Genomic DNA, 21,676 nt, shown 5'->3' on the forward strand with positions numbered 1-21,676 from the left:
CAGTCTGTCCAAGGGCAAGGGCCCCGCAGCCTCCGTGTCACGGCCGTAGGTTAGGCAGCTGGAAAAGTCCCGGGATTCATGGCAGAGACCCGCTGTCCAGTGCAGAGGGTGGACGGGGCAGGCCGGCGAGTTACAGAGCCGCAGAGAGATGTCATCACCTAGGTGGCGAGGACTTAGACCACAAAAGATCCTGGGATGCCCTCTTCCCGACAGACGGTCGCCGCGGAGTCTCACAGTCAGTGGGTCGGGGGAAGGGTGCGTGGACGCGGCAGCCGGACCCGCCATCCTGTCTCGCGGTCGTCTGGTAACTCGGTCGGCGGAAGACGAGCCTTCCTCCTGCAGGTTTCCAGCTCCTCAAGCGTGCCGCACTCCCGGCGATGTGGATGACAGTTCCAAGGACTCCGGAACACAGCCTTGGCGCTAAGCCTGTGAGCCACCTGCACCCCACATGGTTTCGTCCTAATTGTGGGGGGCAGAGGCTCCCATCCCACCTGGACGAGCTCCTTCGAGTGCTGAGTGGCTGAGACGGATGGCGAGGCCGGAGTCCGGGAGTCCTGACTGGCTGTGTCCACCATGAGGGCACTGGGGACAGCCAGTCAGCCACCCAGCCACCAAGTGACGGAGCCGGTTGTGATCACGTGCCGGGCCAGAGGTCATTTTTAAAAAAATGAATTTATTTCACTGTGGCGCATAATCACAAATTTGAACAAAGAAGAAAAAGGAAACAAACCCAAAGCCCGGCTACTTCTGCAAAGCCGGAGTCCACGGCTGCAGGGGCCGCCGCCCACAGAGCTGCCCTGCGTTTACTTAGTCACAGGCAGCTTTTCAGGCCTTGCCCCTCGGTCTTCGCCCCGCGGCTGGGGCGGCCTTGTGCTCAGCCATGCCCCACGTTTCTCCTTGACCTCAACCAGCTGTGTGAGGGATACGCTTGCTTCCTGTGTGTCACATGCCGGTGTCATTACTTTTGCCCATGCTATTCTGCCGTTTTATTACTTTCTTTAAAATAGTCACATTGATCAGTAGGGGCTGGGTGGGTGGCCCTGGGAATGCTAGACCTCTTTCTCTAGAAATTTCTTTTTCCTACTTCTAAACTCGGAGAGTCCTCAACCTGAGTTTTTATATGGCTTCATATGGAATTAATTCTGAAGTTTAGCAAAACACAGGGGTCGAAAACAAATGTCCCCCAGAAACTACAAACCAGCTGGGCTAAAATTATTCACGGCATGGTCCAGCCTGATCGTTTTCATTGGTTTGTGGTTTGTTTTTTTCAGGTGTGGGACTGGAACCAGGGCCACGTTCATTCCAGGAAAATGCTCTACCCCTTCAACACTGAGACTCCTTATCTTTAATTAATTGGTATTGAACCCAGACACACCTTACCACTGAGCTACATCTCCAGCTCTTTCGGTTTTATTTATTTTTGGCACCAGGGATTAAACCTAGGGATGCTCAACTACTGAGCCACATCTCCAGGCCTTTTGAGATAGGGTCTCACTAAGCTGCTGAGGCTAGCCTCAAACTTGAGGTCCTCCTGCCTCAGCCTCCCAAGCCACTGGAATTATAGGCACATACTGCTGTGCCTGGCTCTTTATTTTTTTGAGACAGGATCTTGCTAGGTTGCTGAGGCTGGCCTCAAACTTGAGGTCCTCCTGCCTCAGCCTCCCGAGTCACTGGGATTACAGGTGTGTGCCACTGCATCTGGCATGATTCCTTTTAAAATCACTTCTTTTTAAATTTAAAATGCCTACATATGACAGATTGTTTCACTGGCTTGTTTATTTTGCACCAGTAACTCTATTTTTTTTTCTATGTCATACTCCAAGTTTTAAATATTGCAAAAAAATTAATTTTCAATTCCATCTGGACCTGGAATATATTTTTGTGAAAAAGATTTGACAATAAGTTCAAATTCATTAACAGATAAATGGTAGTAACTCTATATTAAAAAAAGAAGGAATTATTGAAGTCAGGCCTCAGTTGAAAGAGGAAGTTGGTCCAGCTGGACAAGCTCCGCTCCTGCGCTGCTCAGACTTGCCAAAAGCATGAACCAAGGCCTGAAAGTGGAAACGTGAGTCCCTTCCATCGGCATCGGAGAGCTGGCCTGTGGCTGCAGCGCCACAGGACTCGCTGCCTGTGCACCCAACAGATGTCCATTCGCAGATCCAGAGCCCAGGGGTAACTGGGTGGTGCAGTGTGCCCACCTACTCCAGGACGGGGTTCAGTCCCCAGAACCGAAAACCAACACAAATATAAGAAGAGAAAAGAAAATACGACTCCAACACCCAGGAAGGCGGCAGCCGCCTGCCCCCCGCACCCCTAAGCCACGGGCACCTGAGGTGGGCTAAGGAAAGGGGTGGGGACCGCAGCGACTGCTCCTGCAAATGCCAGAGATCTCACTAAAAAGAGTCAGGCCGAGGAAGTAGCTTGGTTGGTAGAGCGCTTGCCTCGCGTGCACAGGGCCCTGGTTCAAGCCCCAGCGCCAGGGAAAAAAGAATCAGAGATTCTCCAATCAACTGAGCAGGAGGGAATCGGTCTTTAGAGGCAAACAAGGCTGGCTGGTCTTCTGGTGGGTGGGTGACTTGGCAGACGAGGGAGCAGCAGCAGATGTCACACGCTTGCGCACCAACCACTTGTCACAGCACCTCGAACTCCACCTGCCCCAGGGCTGACCAACCACTTGTCACAGCACCTCGAACTCCACCTGCCCCAGGGCTGGAGCAGGGCTGCCTGGCACCGTAGCACAGTCCTGAACTGAAGGCGTGCCTTGGAAGACGGTGGGCCTCGGGCCCCTACTCGGGCCTGCCTGTGACATGCATGACGCTCTGCGAATTCCGCACCCGGGATTAGGGAGAAAGCCTTCATTTGTTAGTTTCAGCCCCGTGCAAACTGCCCCAGGTAGGGTGGGGCAAGTCGCCCCCTGCTGGCAAGGTGCTGCAGTGCAAGGTTGCAACTCTGCCAGGGACAGGAGGGAGCGTGACTGTCAGCACACAGCGGCGGCCAGGCCAGGAGGCTAAGGGGCTTTGCAACTGGCCGGAGGGGAAGAGGGTGCGCCTGGGAAGGGGCTTTGGGTCCAGTGGCCTGTGCCCTGGGGTTTTGGAAACCTGCGTGAAGAACTAGCCAGGCCCAGGCCCAGCGAGTGCAGGCGTCGCCTTGGGAATGAGAAAAGTGCCCCAGGGTGAGGGGCAAGGAAGAGCGGCTGGCACGAAGGGGGCCATGAATGGACTCACCATGGCTGCCACACAGGAGCCTCTGTGCTGTGGGTGTCCCCTGGTGCGTGTGGCACGGGACAGCAGCAGAACAGCTTCACTAACGTGGGCAGGGTGGGTCCAACCAAGGTGCTTCAGGGTGCCAGAGGCCCGGGGAGCGAGGGCGCAGGGCAGAGGTCCCAGGGAGCAGAGTGGCTGGGGCGGGGCCGGGGAGAGCCGGCTCTGCGTCTGCTCCTCTGCGAGGACCCGCTTAGACCAGCTGGCCTTCAGGGGCTTCTCTCCATCGTGCCAGCCCGATGGCCCGAGGATGAGCCAGGCTGGACCCCTGAGTTCTGCTGCCAAGACCAAAGGCTGCTGGGAGCAGAGGCCACGTACCCTGGGTGGGACTCAGCATCCCCGAGTTGGAGCGCCTGGCGGTAGGCTGGGGGCCACGGTGCCACCGGCCCGTTATGTTGAGGATACTGAGCTTCCGTTGGAAGTGCCTCCTTCAACCCTGATGAAGGGTCTCACCAGTGAAGGGTCCCCAGGTGGGACCCAGGCCCATGTGAAGAGTGGAGTGGAAGGAACAGGAGCAGGTGGGCCCTCCAAGGGGACAGAGGGGGGAGCCTGGTGCTCAGCGGTGGTCTGGCTGGAGAGAGCTTGGCCCGGGAAGGCAGTGCACACGCGGCAGAGGACGCCTCTGAGCCACTTCCTGGTACCAGGCCGGCAGGGAGACCACCCCACTGCGGCAGCCCAGCCTCTGCTCGCCCTGCAGATAGCCTTGGTGCCGCCACGCTGAGGACCTGAGTGGCCGTGGGCAGTCACGCATCAGCAGAAGGGGGCCTGCGGGGGAGGGCTGACCGTGGCCTGTGGGGTAGCCTGGCCCCGTGCCCCCGGCCCAGGACGGACGGTCAGAGCTCCTCCCTGTTGCCGTCAAGGGACTCGAGTGCAGGCACCGGAGCCGGGGGGTGACCTCCCAGCCTGTGGTGGCCAGGCTGCCGGCTGCCATCCAGGTGGTCCGCGGCGGCGTGGTCCTGCAGCAGCCCGCTGTCCACTCCGTGCCGCCGAAGGCTCTCGGTGCTCACGAGCCCCTGCCCTCTCAGGTAGCCCTGCTGGCAAAAGGGGGGCAGCTTCTGGCGCGTGAGGGCGAACAGGAAGCAGGATTCTGCACGAAGGCAAAAGAAGAATGAGCTGGGCTGGCAGGTGGGGAGGGGGCAGGAGCGCCAAGGGGGCTGGGGCACTCTGGAGCCTCGCCCGGGACCCTCGTTCCTTGAAACTGCCACCTCGCCTTCCCGGTGTCTCACGCATGACCTGGGTAGTCACGGATCAGGACTCCCCATGAAGGTAAAAAACAGGAGGCCGCTTGACTTTTTGGAAATGAAAGCGAACCCCAGAAACGACTGGGGCAGGAGCCCAGGCCCCTTGAGAGACCCGCGGCCTTCTTTCTGGGGACTTGCTTGGATGTGGTGGGGACTCGGTGGTCACTCCTGTTGTGAACTCCGAGCCACCTGCAACAGTATTTGATTTGCAAATACTGCACGAAAAGCTCTGTTCTAAACACTGTGGGGACAAAAAAGAAAATATTCTGTCCTGCCCAGGATGGAAATCGTGCCTTTGTCCAGTGTATACACACGGTGCACACGACCTGACATGGCAGTATCTCAGCGCTTGCGTTTAGGTGACCTTTAGTTGATCATGCCCCCCAAACACACGCATAATCATGGTGGCAATCTGGATATGCTGGAAAGAAGCTGTAAGAGAATTCCTGTCAGTGAATTAATAATTCTTAATAAGGAAAGACAAAAAAATCACGTGCTGTAGTTGCTGAAATCTAGGTACAAACACACTATCTACGGAATTGTGACGGGAAAGGATTCATGCAGGTTCTTCTGTTGACTACAAGTCGTAAAAGTTATGGCCACAGTGCACAGTAGGTGCTTAGTTAAGATGGAAAGGCACTGGATTAGTGGGTGGGAGACAGGAGCAGAAAACTTGATGCAACGGACATCAACATGTGGCACCGGCATTGAGCCTACGTGAGGACTTCTGCGAGGGACCCTGGGCATGGCCGATAATGCGCCATTTGCTGCAGGTACAAGGGTTTGCTTTTATCCATGGTTTCAGGCTTCTTTTTCAGAGAGGGGGACAGAAAAGAGGGAACTGCGGTACTTGGATGGCTTTGAATGAAAAACCAGAAGAGAGAAAGTGGATGTGGGTTAAGTCTTCTGAGGGAGCCGGAGGCAGGTGGGGCGATGGCGGGGGACCTTCTGCAGCTGTGGAGAACCTGGCCACCTGCCCCGGCTGTCCCTCACGTAAGGGGGCACGCGACGAGGGACGCTGTGGGGCTCGAGGGGGCACTCGGGCTGAGAGGGACCCACTGGTCCCTCTGACTGAATCCTGGCAGGGGAAGCCCGGCAGGACAGCAGTCCCTGAACAGGGAAGAGAGCAGGTGCCAGGGAGGACGGAGGACAGCGACCACGTCACCCCCTCTGCGTGGCGTGGTGGGCAAGGATGCCCAGCAGTCGGAGGCCAGAGCTAGCAGCTGCAGGGCGGCTGGGGAGGGGCCAGAGCGGAGCCGCCATCTGCCTGCTGGCCTTCTGAACTCTGCCCAGTTCAAGCAGTGACTCAGTGGTGTGCACTGTCCAGAATTATCTAGAGAGGGAGGCAGGAGGTGGACGGCCTGGCGTGACCCCTTCGAGGTGGGAACGGTTCCCTTACACTGGCATTTTTGTGTAGTCTGGAAATCTCAGAAGACAGACATTTTGAAGCTGAGGACTCGAACCTGACGTTATTTCTGGGATCAGCGTCTGATCAGAGCCAAGAACTGGAAGCCTGTCAGTCTGCAACTGTGCCTGGGCTCTCTCTCGTCTTGTGCATTTACTTATGTCCAGATCATCAGTTAAAACATCTATTTATACATACAAGCATGTAAATGTTTTTAATGATATGCATACAAATATACATATAATATGTATATATCGTATAAAATATATTTTGTACTGGGGACAGAACCCAGGGGTGTTTAACTACTGAGCCTCATTCCCAGTCCTTTTTAGTTTTTATTTAGAAACAGGGCCTCATTGCTTAGGGCCTCCCTAACTTGCTGAGGCTGGCTTGGAACTCATGATCCTCCTGCCTCAGCCTCCTAAGTTGAGCTGTGTGTCAGGATGCCTGGCTAGATCATCACTGTAAACTATTGTTTCAAGGCATCTCCTATGATACGAACAGCGCCATTCAAAGCAGACTCCGGATGAAACGAGGACACTTGTTTTCTAATAAGGCCAGTCTGTAACCTGACTTGATATGAACAGAATAGTACCTGAGATACAATGATGTTTTCTCAATAAGAAAAAAAAAAAGGAATGGTTATTCTAGTCATTCAGGGGATAAGAAAAACACAAAAGTTTGGCTTGTTTCAATTCATTCCTTGTCTGGATCCTCCAACTTCTCAAGTCTCTTTGGGTTTGGCGATGGATTCATCTTCCAGTTCCCTGCGATTCTCTTCATCTCTAAAGCATCACTAAACTTTTACCTGGGCCTTCTCATTTCTAATTTATTTATTTTTTTATTTCCAGAAGTTCTCTTTGGGTCTTTCTCAAAACTGCCTAGTCAGTTGGGCACAGTGGTACATGCCTGTAATCCCAGCAGCTCAGGAGGCTGAGGCTGAGGCAGGAGGATTGCGAGTTCAAAGCCAGCCTCAGCAAAAGTGAGGCGCTAAGCAACTCAGTGAGACCCTGTCTCTAAATAAATACAAAAAAGGCTGGGGATGTGGCTCAGTGATTGAGGGCCCCTTTGTTCATTCCCCAGTGCCCAAAACAAAATTTAAAACCAAAAATGCAATTTGGTTGTCTCTACTACTTCATTATATATTTCTCCCTCTCTCTCCCTCTCTCTCTCTCTCTTTTTTGTGATGCTGAGGATTAATCCCAGGGCCTTATGCATACTAGGCAAGCACTCTACCACTGAGCTACCTCCCTACCCAAAATGTAGATTCTAGCTGAATATGTTTTTGCACGCCTGTAATTTCAGCAACTCAGGAGGCTGAAGCAGGAGGATGCCAAGTTTGAGGCCAGCCTTAGCAACTTAGGGGCCCATCTCAAAATAAAAAATAAAAAGGGCTGAGGATGTGGCTCAGTGGTAAAGTGCCCCTGAGTTCAACTGCAAAACAACAATAAACAGAATGTAGATTTTTCTCCCCTCATTATATTTTCAATAATCTTTTTATTTCTTTAAATTCAGTACACACCTGCAGTCTCGAGTCGGGGCCTGTGGTCTGCTGTTTCTGCTGACAGTCCCTCATGGTGCTTGTTCCTTATGTGCTAGGTGATTCCTGGGATTCCTGTTTCTGGCCCTTCATGGGGGACCCTGAGGCTTAGTGGTTTTTTGTTTTTGGGACTGGGGATGAAACCCAAAGGCGCCCAACCACTGAGCCACATCCCCCCGCTCACTGAGTTGCTCAGAGTCTCGCTAAGTTGCCGAGGCTGGCTTTGAGCTGGCCATCCTCCTGACTCAGCCTCCCTAGGTGTGGCTACCTTGCCGGCCTGAGGCTTGTTTTCCAGTGTGTTTTTCAAGGGAAGATTTGCATTTGCCTCTGTGGTTCTGCACCACAATGATGGTGCAACTTAGGCCCTAAATTTCCCTGCCGGGACCTAGTGGCTGGGAATTCTGGGAGAGGAGTTTTCCCACCTGACTCTGGGCCTAAAAGGACGAGTCCCTCTTTCCCTCCTCCTTTTTTGCCTGTTCACCCTGAGATCCAAGCTTTGGCCGAGTCTCTAAACTGGGCTCCCCCATCCCACCTGAGTCATCCTCCCGCTGCAGGGCTGGTGGGTCAACGCCCAGGCTCGGGCCCCAGATCAGAGGGTCCTGGTTCCGGGGAGCTGCTTGTTTTCCCGCCGGCTCTCTAGCTGTATTTTGGGAGTGGCTGCAGGGAACCCCCAGCCCACCCGAGGCCGGCCCCGGTGCCTCGCGCCCCTTGGGAGCGGTCACCTGCGTAGAAGCTCCGCAAGTCAGTGGCCAGGCAGTTCTCCAGGAAGCGCCGCAGGGGCAGGATGTGTCCCACGGGCGCCGTCCAGTCGGTCAGGAAGTCTTCCACGATGTGGTGGATGGCCGTGGGCCGCGGCAGGGGCCAGTGTGCGGGGCGGAACCTCACCTCCTGCTCTGTGGAGGAGGCGGGCGTCAGGGCTGGCTGGCCTCCACGCAGGCTGGCCTCGGGCAGGGTGGCCTCCGCGCAGGCTGGCCACGCCCCCAGGCCGCCCGCACTCCCACCCACGCCTGCGGGGGGCTTGCGCGGGGAGGAGGGCCACACGGGGGAGAGGAATGGATTGTCGCTTTGGCCCCGAGGGCACACTAGGACCGCTCTCCTGCCTCCTGTGGATGGAGGCGGCCTTTCCCTGAGGCTCAGAGCCCCGTGAGGAAAGGTCTGGGCTCTGGTCCGGCCTCCTGCCCCAGGTGACTCCCCTCTGAGGAGTCCACTGAGCCAAGACCTGTCCACCCCTGTGCTGGCACCTGTCTCTGGAGGCCAGTCACACCTTAACTCTCAGGTGCTTTTGCTGCTGGCCTGCACCTGTCCTACCTGCTGCCCCGGGACAAACCTAGCTGGGACCCCTCTTCCACGGCAGCCCTTCAAGCTCTGAAGGAGAAGCCGCGCTCCCCGGGTGTCTGTCTATTGCAGCTAAGCTGAGCCAGAACTGCGGCCGCTGGGTGTGAACGGTCAGATTCATCCTCAGGCAACCCTAACAGGAAGGGCCTACTGACACCCCATTCGATAGGCAAGGCAGCAAGGCTCAGAGAGGTTAAGTAACCGTCCAGTGTCACACAGTGATGAAAGGACAGACCTGGGAGCTGAGCCCAGCTCTTTCTGTCCTGTGCTGGTCTGCTCCCGTTCCTTCTCATACTCAGCCTGCAGCCCCTGGCCCTCCGTGGTCAGCATCCTTTGGAGACCCTGCGGCATGACAGTGCCCTTCCTGTGTGGTGCCTGTGACCATGGCACTCCCATGCAGGTCACAGTACGTGCCGGGGCTGGAAATGGCGCTTCTCATCTTGGACCTCCTGCCCCGGCGGGTCTCTGGCGGGTCCCCGGGGCCCCTGTCCGTTTAGGGGAGCTGGAGGCCTAACTGGCGGCCGTGCAGAGGCGGCCCGGGAGGCGCTCACCGGTGGGCAGGCGTCGGTAGTAGTAGACGACGGGGTGGAGGAAGTTGGACAGCCAGGCGTCCTCCGTGTGCCCCACGGACCGGTCGTGGAAGAAGACGTCCTTGTCGGGTCCCGAGAAGTTCTTGCCGTACTCCATGCTGAGCACGAAGAGCCCGTGCCTGGCCGTCCTGCCCGTGAGCGTCCCCAGCTGGGCCAGCGTCTGCGCCGGGAGCTCCTCCAGGTACTCGAAGGCCGTGGCGTTCCTGGGGCGACACGGGGCTCAGAGCCCGGCTGGGGCGGCACTGCTGGGTCCGCCACGCCCAGGCCTGGGGAGCCAGAAAACCCTGCAGCCTGAGGTGCTGGAGGACGAGCCCCAGCCAGGAGGGCAGCCGCCAAGCCCGGTCTCCCTGGACCAGCAGGGTGTGCGGGAGGCCACTACAGGCCAGGCGACCGGTGGCTGGGGCCTCAGCGAAGGGGCACCGCTGGGAGGCTGGAGGGGAGCGGGCGGCCAGCCAGGGCCGGTGGGTTCTAGAGGCCGCGAAGGCGGCTCACGGATGGCCCACGGGCGGTGCCGAGGTGAGGGCAGCGGGGTGATCAGTGATCAGTGCCTGATCCAGACACCCAAAGGTTCTCCCTCGGGCCCCTGCTCCCTCCCTGGTCCCGCCCAGCCGCCCCTCCTCCCCGCTCCCCTTTGTGCTCGCCTCGTGTCCTCTGTGCTTGATCGATAAGGACAGCACCAAGCTGGTCCTGGCCAGTGGGAACTCTTAACTCCCACTGCTGGGGCCAGGCTCCAGAGGTGCCCTGTTATTGCACCTGGTTGCCAAAGGGTTTCCACTGCTGTAAGATTATCCCCATTTTGCAAGAAAGGTTCAGAGAGGTTAACTAACTTGCCCGAGTTCACACAGCAAGAAAGGGCTAAACCCAGAGTTCACACCTAGGACCATCCGCCTGACTTCACTGCCTTTTCCCCCCCGGGATTCATTTTCCCCTGCAGGACTGATCTTAAGAAGGGAGAAGGGCGACTCCCGGCACAGGACAGGAAGGGGAGCGCGGGTGAGGCTGGGCGGGCCAGCTACTCACTCCCTCAGCAGGATGACATCAGCCAGCACACCGAACATCTGGTAGAGCCCAGAAGCCTCGTTGACGCGCCGGATGATGGCGCTGGTCAGCTGGGTGATGGGCAGCTGAGTGGAGGGCCAGGCCACGCCGTGGTGCCGATGCTCCAGCAGCCGATGGACAGCACGCGCTGAAATGGCCAGAGGCGGGAAGGACCGGCGGCACTTAGGGTCTTATCTTGGCTCGCCCTGTGGGCGGGCAGGCCTTAGGGGGGGAGGGGGGCCAGCAAAGGTTTTGTCCACTCTAAACAGTAAACGCTCCCCTTGTGGCCACGCCCCTGGGGTCCATCCCCTGGGACGAGCGGGCAGAATGGCCGCACCCGGAGCCCCTCACTTCCAAATCCAGCTGCCTCCAGTGCTATTTTGAGGCGCTCTGTCTATTTCCGCAGGGTGCAAGACCGGCTGGTATCTGAGCCGACGGGAGGTGGCTTCCTGTCCCTGGGGCTGCTGGCCTCCGGGTCCTGGGAGGGCGCTGCACAGACACCTGCTCCCACCTGAGCCATGGATGCCAGGACAAATGGCTGGCATGGCAGGTACCCCGGGGGCCGAGGGCCCGGGAGGTGTCCAGGGACCCCTGCTCCGGAGGGGCAAGGGCTGAGCTGAGTCTTGAGAAGGCTGAGGACGCAGCGCGTGGGGAGAGCGGGGAGGTCAGCACGAGAGGCCAGCACGAGGCCCCAGCGGGCACCCCTCCTGCAGAGGCTCTGGAAGTGTTGGGGGAAGGGAGCCCAAAGAACTGAAGGAGGCAGCCAGGCCTGTGCTCAGAGAAAGGCTGCTCTGGAGGGCACTGGGGCCCCGCAGGGAGGCCAGCCGGGAGACCCGAGGCCCCGACTCCAGGCAGGGATGGCTGGCACCCAGGGCTGCTTCCCGGGTGCTGAAGCTTAGCTGGTATAGCTTTAGAGTCGGCAGGTGTGGATTCCAATCCAACTCTGCCATCCGCTGGCTGGGCAACGTTGGGCAGGTTACTTAACTTCTCTGTGTGCCAATTTTCCCATCTGGAAAATGGAGGTGAACTAACAGGATCTGTTCCAAGAGGCTGAGGATGAAATATGCGGAACTGAGAAAAGATGGGGACAGAAGGAAGCGAGAGGGGGACAGTGGCGGCTGGGACGGCGGGAATGGGTGGCAACGTGCGAGGGACCGTTGACGCCCAGCAGTGGTGCTGGCGCAGACGGCGGGGCCCCGGCGGTTCCGTCCCGACACACGTGGACTGTGAAACACCTCACCTGGGAACCGGGGCCCAGCACACGACCCTTCCCTGCCAGCCCGGAGGACGGCGAAATGCAAGCCCACCACCAGGTCAAGGGGGCAGGGTGGGACCCCCGGCCTCACGGCGAAATTAACCGGTTGGTGCAGCTGCCAGGGCCGCCACCTGCGGGTGAGGCTGCGGGTGGGACTTCCCTGGTCACCTCCAGTTCCAGAGGCGGCTCTGGATTCGGGGCTCGATGGCCCCCCACAGGGGCAGGGACTCCTTCTCAAGCCACAGCCAGAATGACAGCTGAGCCCACCCACGCCCACCCAGAGGAGGAGCGTGCAGCCCCCTCCTCGCCGACTTCAGACGATGCTGTTTATATTGTGTTGAGATCACGGTATTCCTGACATCTCACTTAACCAGACACGGTGACATTACCGTCACACACAGAATGGACTGCAGCTAGCAACCCTACAGCTCTTACCACCTTATTTTCCCTAATAGATTTATCTTCCCTCATAGGATTTTTGCCCAAATGAATCATTACTCAAGAACTAAAAGCCCAGCCAGGTGTCGCATGCCTGTAATCCCAGGGGTGTGGGAGGCCTAGGCAGCCAATTTCAAGGCCAGCCTCAGCAACTTAGTGAGACCCTGTCTCAAAATAAAATGTTAAAAAGGGCTAAGGATGTGACTCAGTGGTTAAGCACCCCTGGGTTCAATCCCTGGTACTGAAAACCAAACCAAACCAAACCCAAAAACCTAACAAAAAATTACAGCATTATTATACCAACGTTTGCAGCTAGACTGGCCTGGTGGTGCCTGTCTGTAATCTCAGCCACTAGGGAGGCTGAGGCAGGAGGACCGTGTTTTTGAGGTCAGCCTCAACTTCTCAAAATAAAAAGGGCACAGGTGTAGCTCAGTGGTAGAGCCCCCGGGGTTCAATCCCTAGTACTGGTGGAAAGAAAAAAAAAAAACATTCGCAGCTGTGCCGGCATTACTAAATTTCTAATTTTGTGTGTGATTAACTTATTGCATATCCCTAGCAATATGTCCAACAATCAATAAGTGTTGGAAAACTGGAAAATATGAACCCCCCCTTTTTTTTGCAGTGCTAGGAATTGGACCCAGGCCCAGTTGTGGAGAAGGCGGTGCTGGGTGCCAAGTCCCTCCACGGCGCAGGACAGCAGGGCCTCCCTGGGTTACTGCCGCTGCCACAGCCCAGCCCGCCCTGACCCGCTGCCGTTTAAGCACAAGGGCTGCGGCAGAGCGACTTGGTAACTTGTCTGGGCCGATAGACCACCAGCAGATGTTGGGCACCCTGCACTCAAACTGCTGCACAGCACGGCCAGTGCGCCAGCCAACCCTGCTAACAAAAGTGACGCCTGTGACTTATCAAATTAAATCAGGGCGTATGGGTGCTTGAGGGGTCAAGCCCACAGCACTGAAGCCAGTGAGCCCGTGAGACATGCCAGCCCACTGGAACCCGCACAGCAGAGGCTCCGGGGACCGTCCCCTCATCAGACCGCCGGTGAAGCCCCAGGAGGCATTCAGCTGAGGAACACCTGAAGTCCAGGCGCCACCGGGGCCTCATCTCCGCCTGGCGAAGCCGGCTGCCCGCCACCCGCCCTCCCCCTCCGCAGCCCTGTGCCCCAGGCAAGTCCTCTGGCTGTTGGTGATCTAATCTGGTCACCTCCTGTGGCTTTGTCCATTGGTATCTGCTCTCTGCCTTTGCCCTGGGCAAGGCCTCTGGAGTCCCCCGGGCCACTTAACCCTTTCTCAGCCACGCTGTAACCTAGGTATTCCTGTGTTCAGTGTGACGTGCGACTTAATATTAGTAACCACGATTGGAAAGGAAGAAAAGAGCCTGATTACCAAGGAGACCGTGAGTATTTGGTACATTAAAGCCAATGAAAGTGATGTCGCTTGTGAATTTATTTATTTATTTATTTATTTTGGCATCGGGGATTGAACTCGGGGGCGCTTAACCCCTGAGCCACACCCCCAGTCTTTTTTTTTTATATTTTATTTAGAGACAGGGTCTCACTGAGTTGCCCAGGGCCTTGCTAAGTTACTGAGGCTGGCTTTGAACTCGAGATCCTCCTGCCTCAGCCTCCGGAGCTGCTGGGATTACAGGCGAGCGCCACCATGCCCAGCCTCCTGAATTTATTTTATTCAGTGAATTCCGCCATTGTGGGAAGAGTCCCACGTGCCCGGCCTGTCAGTGCCTGCTCCTCCCGATACTCCGGCACACGGAGCATGGACTCTACCGATGAGCCACACCCCGCCTGAAACACACTTTCCTACCATCGCTATGAATTTTTCTCTCCCCCTGGAACCAACGCTGTCAACACTGGACTAGGAATTCAGGTTTCACAGACCACGAGCCTTCGGAGCCAGAAGTAAGTGCTTCATACCTGACCCAGGGTAACGAGGACTCTGGGACTTGACCTTACAGGGGCCCGGCGGGCACGCTTCCGCTCTGCAACTCTGGACTGAATCTTACGTCCACCGAATGCAAATCAGACACATTAAGCTAAAAATTTACTAAATCGGCGGGATCCAACCCCAGGAAAATTTAGTTAGCAGCTAAGTTTCCTGGTCAGCTGGCCTTGATCCACTTCTTTCTCTGTCAAGGGGTAAGGAAGGTGGAAAAGTCCCAGCAGGACTGAAACCACTTGTTTGAATGTGCAATTCAAAAGGAATATCTGACCTGGGATTTGGTAAAAAGAGGATCTAACCTGTCTTTAGATTCACGGTTTATCAAATGTTGGTTTTTCTCAAGAAATCACAAAGACCCCCACACGATGCACCTACTCTTTGGTGCCTGAGTCAGAAGAGCGGGCAGTGCCTTGCGCCTTTTAATCCGAGCCTCTAATTATAACATAACTTACAACGTTATCGCTACTGTCCAGGTCTCCGTGATGATGCTTTTTATAGGAACACGTATGTGAATCAGGGGATGCAGCGACTCATTAGTTCCATGAACAACAGGCCCCATGCTCGGATCTTTCTTGAGAAAAATGAGGCTTTGGCTAGTGGCTCATGCCTATAACCCCGATGACTCTAGGAGGCTGAGGCAGGAGGACTGCAAGTTCAAGGCCAGCCTTAGCAACTTAGTAAGGCCCGGTCTCAAAATAAGAATAAAAAGGGCTGGGATGTGGCTCAGTGGTGGAGTCATGTGCCTAGCATTTGCAAGGCCCTGGGTTCAATCCCCAGCACTATGAGGGAAAGAGAGAGAGAGAGAGAGAGAGCGAGAGAGAGAGAGAGAGAGAGAGAGAGAGCGCACACGTGAGAGAGAGGGGTCAGGGGAAGAGAGCGGGGAGAGGGGGAGGCTTCACAACCACCTCCCCTTGCCCGGCGCAGGGCACTGCGGCCCGTGTGGCACGTGCTCGGCCCACTGAACACACTCGCCTCACACGGATCCCCTTCTCTCCCTCGCTGTCCAGTGCCCATTTACCCTTAAAATCACAAAGCATCAATTTTGGGTTGGGCATTATTCTTGTAGGATAAGTCAAATGATTTTTCAAAACTAAGTCTTGGATTTGACGTGCACTCTCAGGTTGGCAGAAAGTTTACACCCTCGGTACTGAGAGCTGCGAGGCAGAATCAACATGATCTGACTGCAGTTTTCCTTAAAGGCGGTCAGCACGCAGAGCGTGTGAGAGACGCTGCCCAGCTGGTGGGTGGGTGCCTGGGGATGACCTTCTTCAGCCTCAGGGCGGCCCTGGGCAGGCAGAAGTCCCCTGCTTTTCATCTCTGACATCAGGGATGTGCTCAGCCAGGGCAAAGCGCCACTTCTGAGACCACCCAGCCAGGTGAGCGTTCTCTGTGGCACTGGGGACGGAACCTGGAGCCTCTACCCCTGAGTTACATCCCTACCCATTTTTATTTTCCTTGCAGACAGGGTCTCCCTAAGTTGCCCAGGCTGGCCTTGAACTTGCAATCCTCCTGCCTCAGCCTCCTGAGTCACTGGGATTACGCCTGACTTAGGTTAGCATTCGTTAACCCCACAGGCCACCCCACGTGCACCCACCTTAAGGTGTACCTGCTGCTACTCTTCTAGACAGACCCTCAGACCATGAAAACCCGGGTCAGCTGCCTGACAGGACGTTACGGTCACTGATGGCTGCTGAGCAGTCCCTAACACTGGAGTGTTCATAGTCCCGGGGACAATGACAGGTCTTGCCTGGGGACAGTGGCCCTCTCATGGGCTCACCTGTGTACCGGAACCCGTGGATGAAGCCCCCAGCAGATCTGCGGTAGTCCACCGAGTGGCTGGCAGTGCCCAGGATGAAGAGGCCGCGGCTGCCTTTGGACTCATAGCTGGCTCTGATCAGTGGGTACTTCTTGCTGAACTCGCTCCCGGAGCTGAGTCTGAGGGACCTGGCAGTGGAAAGGGAGCAGTCACAGGCCCCGTGTGGAGGAAGCCCCTGCAGGCCTGGAAGAGTGGGTTTCCCCTCCGGCTCACTGACCCCACCCCACCAGTGAAGGAACTGAGGCTTAGGTCAAGGACATGCAGGTTGGGGACAGAGCCCGAATCCACGCTTGGCCCAAGGCCGGGCTCTGGACCACGCTTGGGGCCTGCTGTTGCCTAAGGGGAAAGGAGGGTCTGGGCAGGCTCTTGCCCTCCTGTGCTCTGGTCGGAAGGCAAATGAGGGACTGAGCAGAGGCTCTGACCCCACCCTCACCCGTGTCCCGAGCAGCAGCCTCTAAAGACCAGGCTCCACAAGGCAGTTCTTCAAAACATTATAATTTTAGCAACTAACTTTGGTTTTGGTACCAGGGATTAAACCTGGGGTGCTGAACCACTGAGCCACATCCCCAGTCCTTTTTTATTTTGAGACAGGGTCTTGCTAAGGTTGCTGAGGCTGGCTATGAATTTGAGATCCTCCTGCCCCAGCCTCCCGGGCAGCTGGGTTACAGCTCTGCGCCACCATGCCGGGCAGCAACTAACACTCTATTGAGCGTACAGTACGTGGCCAAGCACTGTCTTATAGTAGCCCTCACAGGACCAGATGAGGAGGAAACCACCATCCCAGAGCGGAGATGAAGAACTGGGCACAAGTGTGGTCAAGTGGCCTTCTGAGAGCTCTCGGATCTGAGCGGCAGAGATGCTCCGGTGACCTGGCCTGTGCTGAGCCCCTGTGCTCACGGCCTTGGAGAAGCTCAACCTGCCTCCGTCTGAGGCTGCTGCCCATCTCCTGATGAGACGCACACCTCAGGGGAAGACCCCTGCTGCTCCAGGTGGGGGGCCTCAGGGCCACCTGGACCTGCCGTGGACAGTCACTGTCCTGAAAGGGAAACCGGGAGAACCTACCTGGTTCTTGGGGGCCATCCTGAAAGCCCTGTCACTGGCCCACTGTGTGGCCACTGTCCCCCCGGTGGTCAGAAGGCGTTCCGCAGGAGCCTGGTCCCCCTCAGACTCACTGGTTGAAGATGGAGAAGTCGAATTTCCAGCCCAGGCAGCGGATGACCCGGTCGTAGGCTACGCGCATGGCAAAGTTGTCGTTGTCCTCCTGCGGGAGGGTGACGGAGTCCGCACTCTGGTTGGCGCTGGTTTCCTCCAGGAAGAACTTCAGGGTGATGTGGAACTTGCCCTCGTGGTCCTTCACGATGGCCAGATCGGTCAGGTCTGACTCGAGAAGCCCGTCCAGGGACTTGAGCTGGTAGGTGTCCAGCAGGCCATTGTTGATGGCTCTGGGGCCCCAAGAGAACGCAAGGAGACAGGAGGGGACTCAGGTAAGGCTGGCGAGTCCAGGTGGGGCCAGGAGAGGGGAGCGAGGTGGTTCTTCTGCGGTTGGGATGTGGCGTGTCCCCACGGGCTCACAGGCTGGGAGCTGGGTTCACAGCGTGGTGGTCCTGGGGGGTGGTGGACCTTCAAGAGGTGGGGCCTAGTGGGCAGCCACTCAGGCAGAAGTGATCAAGGTGGTCCTCTGGGGCTCTGGTCTGTTCTAGTAAGAGCGTTTTAGCAAGCCTGACCCTCTCCCTCCTTGTCTTCCCGTCTCACCACGTGGCCTCTCCCTCCTCATGTGCTCCCGTGATTCTGATAAGGAGACACAGGCCGGGGAGCCCTTGACATTGCCAACACCATGCCAGTTGGACTTTCAGCTTCTGAAAGTGTGAATGAACCTCTTTTCTTCGTAAGTGGCCTAGCCATAGGTATTTTGTTACAGTGACACAAATCCTGTACGGATACAGGGCTTTCAGAGCCGTAGCATACCTGAGGTCTCCAACGTAGTGGGTAGCCCAGGAAAGCCGCACCCGGGAGCGGCTCAGCATGTGGATAAAGTTTGTGACGCCCAAGATGTTCTCTGCCGTCTCAAAGGCTGAGTTCCCACGGCCCAGGATCAGCACGTTCTGACCCACAAAGTCCTCAGGGTCTACGGACACGGACTCATAACCCTCCGCATACTCGGAGCCAGGGAAGTCAACCTGGTTGGGAACTGACACACCAGTGGCCACAAGAAGGACACTGCAGGTGGGGACAGAGGAAAGACAGTGCAGCCTCTTAACAATAAGATAGATCACTTGGTTAAAGCCACTCTCTGGACCCACTTGCTTCCCCCGGCTGCTGGCGCCTAGGGACAGCAGAACGTTCATCCCTCACTCACTCATCCACCCACTGACCTACCCCACGCCCCACAGACCACCCTGGCCTCTCACGGACCTCACAGTGCAGTGGACACACGTGCCTGCACGGTGTCTCGACCACAGAGCCCAGGGGTTCATCACGCTGACTGACTCTGGACACAGCCATCGGGTTAGGAAGCACCCCCGTGATCGCGCAGAGCTGACGTTCTGCCCCTGCCCACGTGCCTGCAGCGTGAACCCCTGCTGAGCAGCACCTGGGCGCCAGGCCCTGGGCTGGGGCGTGTGGGTGCCCATTCCACTCCTTAGAGCAACCCGGGCTGGGGTCAAGCGGCCTCTCGACAGGCGAGGAGGCGGCCCTGTGAGCTCCCAGAGCAGCAGAGCCCGACTGTGCTCAGTGGGCCTGATTCAAAGTCCTGCTCTTTGGAGAGGAGGGACTTAGGGTCCAGCGGGGGACGGTTTGGGAGCAGGATCCCAGTGGCCTGCAGAAGGCTTTGACCACAGGGTGGTTTCAAAACGGAACTGGGGGGCCTGTAGAAGGGGCACGCAGAGCCCTGTTGGTCATTTTTTCTGATCCTTGTCCACTCTGCTCCCGACTCCCCTCTGCTGCAGCACAGCTGCCTGAGGTGTGAGAGTTTAAATTGGCGCAGTGTTCTGTCCCTGGGCTGTAGGAGGCAAGGAGCAATGCTGGGCCTCTAACAGGCGCAGGTGGACACTGCTGAGCACCAGCCTAGGGCTAGGTACAAGGCTAATGGCTGGGTAGCAGACGCAGTCTGATGCAGCAGACGGAAGACAGGATTTGGAGACAAACAGAAGCTCCAATCGCAGTTCTACCACAAGTTAGCTGTGTGACACAGCATTAGTTACTCAACTTCTCTGAGCCCCAGGTGTTCACCTGTCAAATGGGATCAGTGAACCTTCCCCTGATAAAAAGAGTTTTGGGGGCCCAGACCATATTAAGTGAACTGTCAAGCCAAAAGTAAGTTGAAAATGGTCGCTAGAAGCACTGCCTGTTGGGCCTCTCACTTCCGTTTGGTTCTGAAATTCCACTGGGCCTGACAGTCTGGACACTTGACCCAGCATTTCCCAGCATGCATTCTGGGGACACTCGTTCTAGGAGATTCTCTATAAGAAAGGTTTTGGGGATTCCTAAACTGTATACTCCATGCCTAGCATCACAGTAAATATGAAGACAGAACAGACTGGCAATCCCAGAGGAGAGGAACTTGCCATGACTTTTAAAGGACACACTTGAGAAACGAGGCCTAAGCAGAACCGCTTACCCCTGCATTTCAGCCGCAGCAGGGAGTGGCAGAAATACCCCGCTTCTCCATTTCTCCCACATCTTCAGGCCAACTAAGGGTGTCCCTCTGGGAAAGGCCCCAGCGGCGCCGGCCAGCTCTGGTGCAGGTCCCTTACCTGCACTGGTATGTCTGGCCCTTCTGGCCAGTCAGGATGAAGTAGTGGCCGTTCCAGGCCCTCTGGTCCTTGTCTAGGGTGACATGGGTGATGGTGGTGTTGTACAGCACGTGGAGCCCCAGCCTGTCGGCGAAGTCGCCCAGGTAGCGCACCATGTCGCCGGCATCAGGGAAGTAGGCGCGGGAGTAGTGTCTGAAGAGGAGCCGGGGATCGTGGCTGAGTAGCGAGTTCCAGTCGTGGCGGAGGTTGAACTCGGCGTTGACCTTTCCTGTGTAGCGCTTGTTGATGCTGATGAGCTTTCGGTGCCGCGGGTAGCGCGTGAAGAAGCTGCCCGGGGCCGGGGCGCGCTCGAAGACCACGTAGTCTCTTCCAGCCCGCTGCAGGAAGGCGGCCATCTGCAGGCCCGCGGGCCCCGCGCCCAGCACGCAGTAGTCCCAGTGGGAGCGCACGCACACAGTCGGGTGCAGGACCAGCGTTAGGAGCAGCCCCGGGGGGCCCCAGAGCGGGGCGGCGGCGGAGACGCCCATCCTGCGGCAGACCAGAGGGGAGGCCTCGCACCCCGCGGGCCGGGCAGGTGCTCGCCTTGCCTTTCCCGATGAACGCGGATCGGGTGCCCAGGAAGAAGCAAGGACTTGTCTGCGCCCTCACGGCAACGCGAGGCACAGCCGGGACCAGAACCCCAGGACCGTGGAGCTCACGTGCCCGGACTTGGTCTTCTCCCCGTGGGCTCTGGGACTCGCAGGAGTCCTGGACCCTTCCATCCCATCTCCTGTCTCCTTTCCCGTAGGTGCCATCCCCCTTCGTACTGGCATGGCAAGCCTCCACCCTGGGGAACCAGAGGGCGACCCCCAGTTTCCCGCTCATTTGAGGGGTGCAACAGACCCCTGGAGCCCTCCGCAGGCGCAATTCTCTTGGCCACGCCCCTGCCCCCGGGTTGGTGCGGAAGGGAGGTGTGGCATGCGGGCCCCGCCCCGCCAGGCCCCGCCCCCGCCCTCCCGGGCCTCGAGACGAGGATGCCCAGCGCACCTGTCCGCGCCGCGCGCGCCCCGGTGGCTGCTGTCTGCGCGTGCGCGAGGACAGGCTGCGCTCCGGCCCGGCGCCGCCGCCCGCCGCCCCGGCGGAGCTCGAACCTCGCGACCGCTCGGACCGCAGGCCGCAGTCGAGTGAGGCGGATCGCCAAGCTCGCGCTGGGCGGTGGCTCCGCCCCTCCCGCCCGGCCAATGGCAGGGGGCGGGGTCACGTGCTCGGCGCGCGGCACGCCGGGACCGGCTGGCCCGCCACAGCCCCAGGCCAGGGCGCAAGAGCCGCGCACGTGCTGCGGTCCGGCTGGGGGGGTCTCGAGCTGGCGAGCGCCTGGGGCTGCGGGCTGCAAGGGCGGGTCGGGGGCGCGGGACTCGGCTTTACGTGTGAGTGACGGGAGCGGAGTTTTGGAAAGTCCGTTCCTGTGTTCCCGGTGTGACCAGGCTGTCAAACTGGTTGGCCGGCTCGGTTTTGTGGGATGGATGCCAGGACGGATAAAGCCGTTCGTGTTTGCTGCGGGATTCGGTGGTGGCTACCAAGTAACACGCACGACGCACTGGACCTTCAGCCAGGGCAGGGGCAAGGCACGGCCTCCAGAGGCTAGCCGCAGGGCCAAACGGGTCGGAGGTGGACCCTGGAGTCGAAGCCCCTCATGACAGGGCGGCTCCCTGGGTGTGGGGACGGACGGTGCCTGAGGGAAGGACGGGCACCTTCCGGGCACTGTGCACTCCAGTGAAACGAAGCTGGGGGTTCTCGCGGAAGGGTGTGGAGAGGACTCTGTGATCTTGAGCCTTGCCTGACTGAGCGGCTTTTCATTAAGCACAGCTGGCCTCTCCAGCACCCAGCCAAGAACGCCACGCCGTTTCCTTCACACCCTGTACCCGCTCACTGCTCACTAGAAGGAAGCTTTTTAGCCCCGAGTGATCTGACAAGCACTTGAAAAGGCAGGCGCGGCCTGACCCTCCCCAGTAAGGTAGGGATGGCCACTTCTCAGTGCTTGGGGAGACCACAGGGGGTGCCGGCAAACTTTG

General features: G+C 57.8%; 1 protein-coding gene across 4 annotated transcripts; it reads right to left on the reverse strand.

The window, feature by feature from the left end:
- Positions 1 to 1,619: 1,619 nt before the first annotated feature.
- Foxred2 (FAD dependent oxidoreductase domain containing 2) lies at positions 1,620 to 20,824 on the reverse strand. Of its 4 annotated transcripts, XR_007108455.1 has the most exons (10): positions 20,652 to 20,824; positions 19,626 to 20,153; positions 17,839 to 18,090; positions 17,046 to 17,315; positions 15,835 to 16,001; positions 10,395 to 10,560; positions 9,336 to 9,577; positions 8,172 to 8,342; positions 2,702 to 4,350; positions 1,620 to 2,654 (listed from the first exon to the last, which is right to left on the reverse strand). XR_007108455.1 is itself a non-coding variant. In XM_047550851.1 (9 exons), the coding sequence occupies exons 2-9, from the start codon at positions 20,150 to 20,152 to the stop codon at positions 4,097 to 4,099; spliced, it is 2,049 nt and encodes a 682-aa protein (XP_047406807.1). In that variant the 5' UTR covers position 20,153; positions 20,652 to 20,824; the 3' UTR covers positions 2,675 to 4,096. The 4 variants fall into 4 exon arrangements, 2 of the variants coding, with proteins under 2 accessions (XP_047406807.1, XP_047406808.1); XM_047550851.1 differs by lacking the exon at positions 1,620 to 2,654 and having other exon boundaries at positions 2,675 to 4,350; XM_047550852.1 differs by lacking the exon at positions 1,620 to 2,654 and having other exon boundaries at positions 4,215 to 4,350; positions 8,172 to 8,337.
- Between the last annotated feature and the right edge of the window lie 852 nt (positions 20,825 to 21,676).

Source organism: Sciurus carolinensis, chromosome 4 (genome assembly GCF_902686445.1).
Source record: "Sciurus carolinensis chromosome 4, mSciCar1.2, whole genome shotgun sequence".
Classification (NCBI taxonomy): domain Eukaryota; kingdom Metazoa; phylum Chordata; class Mammalia; order Rodentia; family Sciuridae; genus Sciurus; species Sciurus carolinensis.

What these genes read in the sequence shown, in the direction of transcription:
- Foxred2 (XM_047550851.1), bottom strand. Translation starts at nt 20,152, where the DNA reads ATGGGCGTCTCCGCCGCCGCCCCGCTCTGGGGCCCCCCGGGGCTGCTC. An exon ending in GGCCAGACATACCAGTGCAG is followed by an intron (nt 18,091 to 19,625) that starts GTAAGGGACCTG and finishes CCCCACCTGCAG; the next exon opens with TGTCCTTCTTGTGGCCACTG. An exon ending in CTACCGACGCCTGCCCACCG is followed by an intron (nt 8,343 to 9,335) that starts GTGAGCGCCTCC and finishes CCTCCTCCACAG; the next exon opens with AGCAGGAGGTGAGGTTCCGC.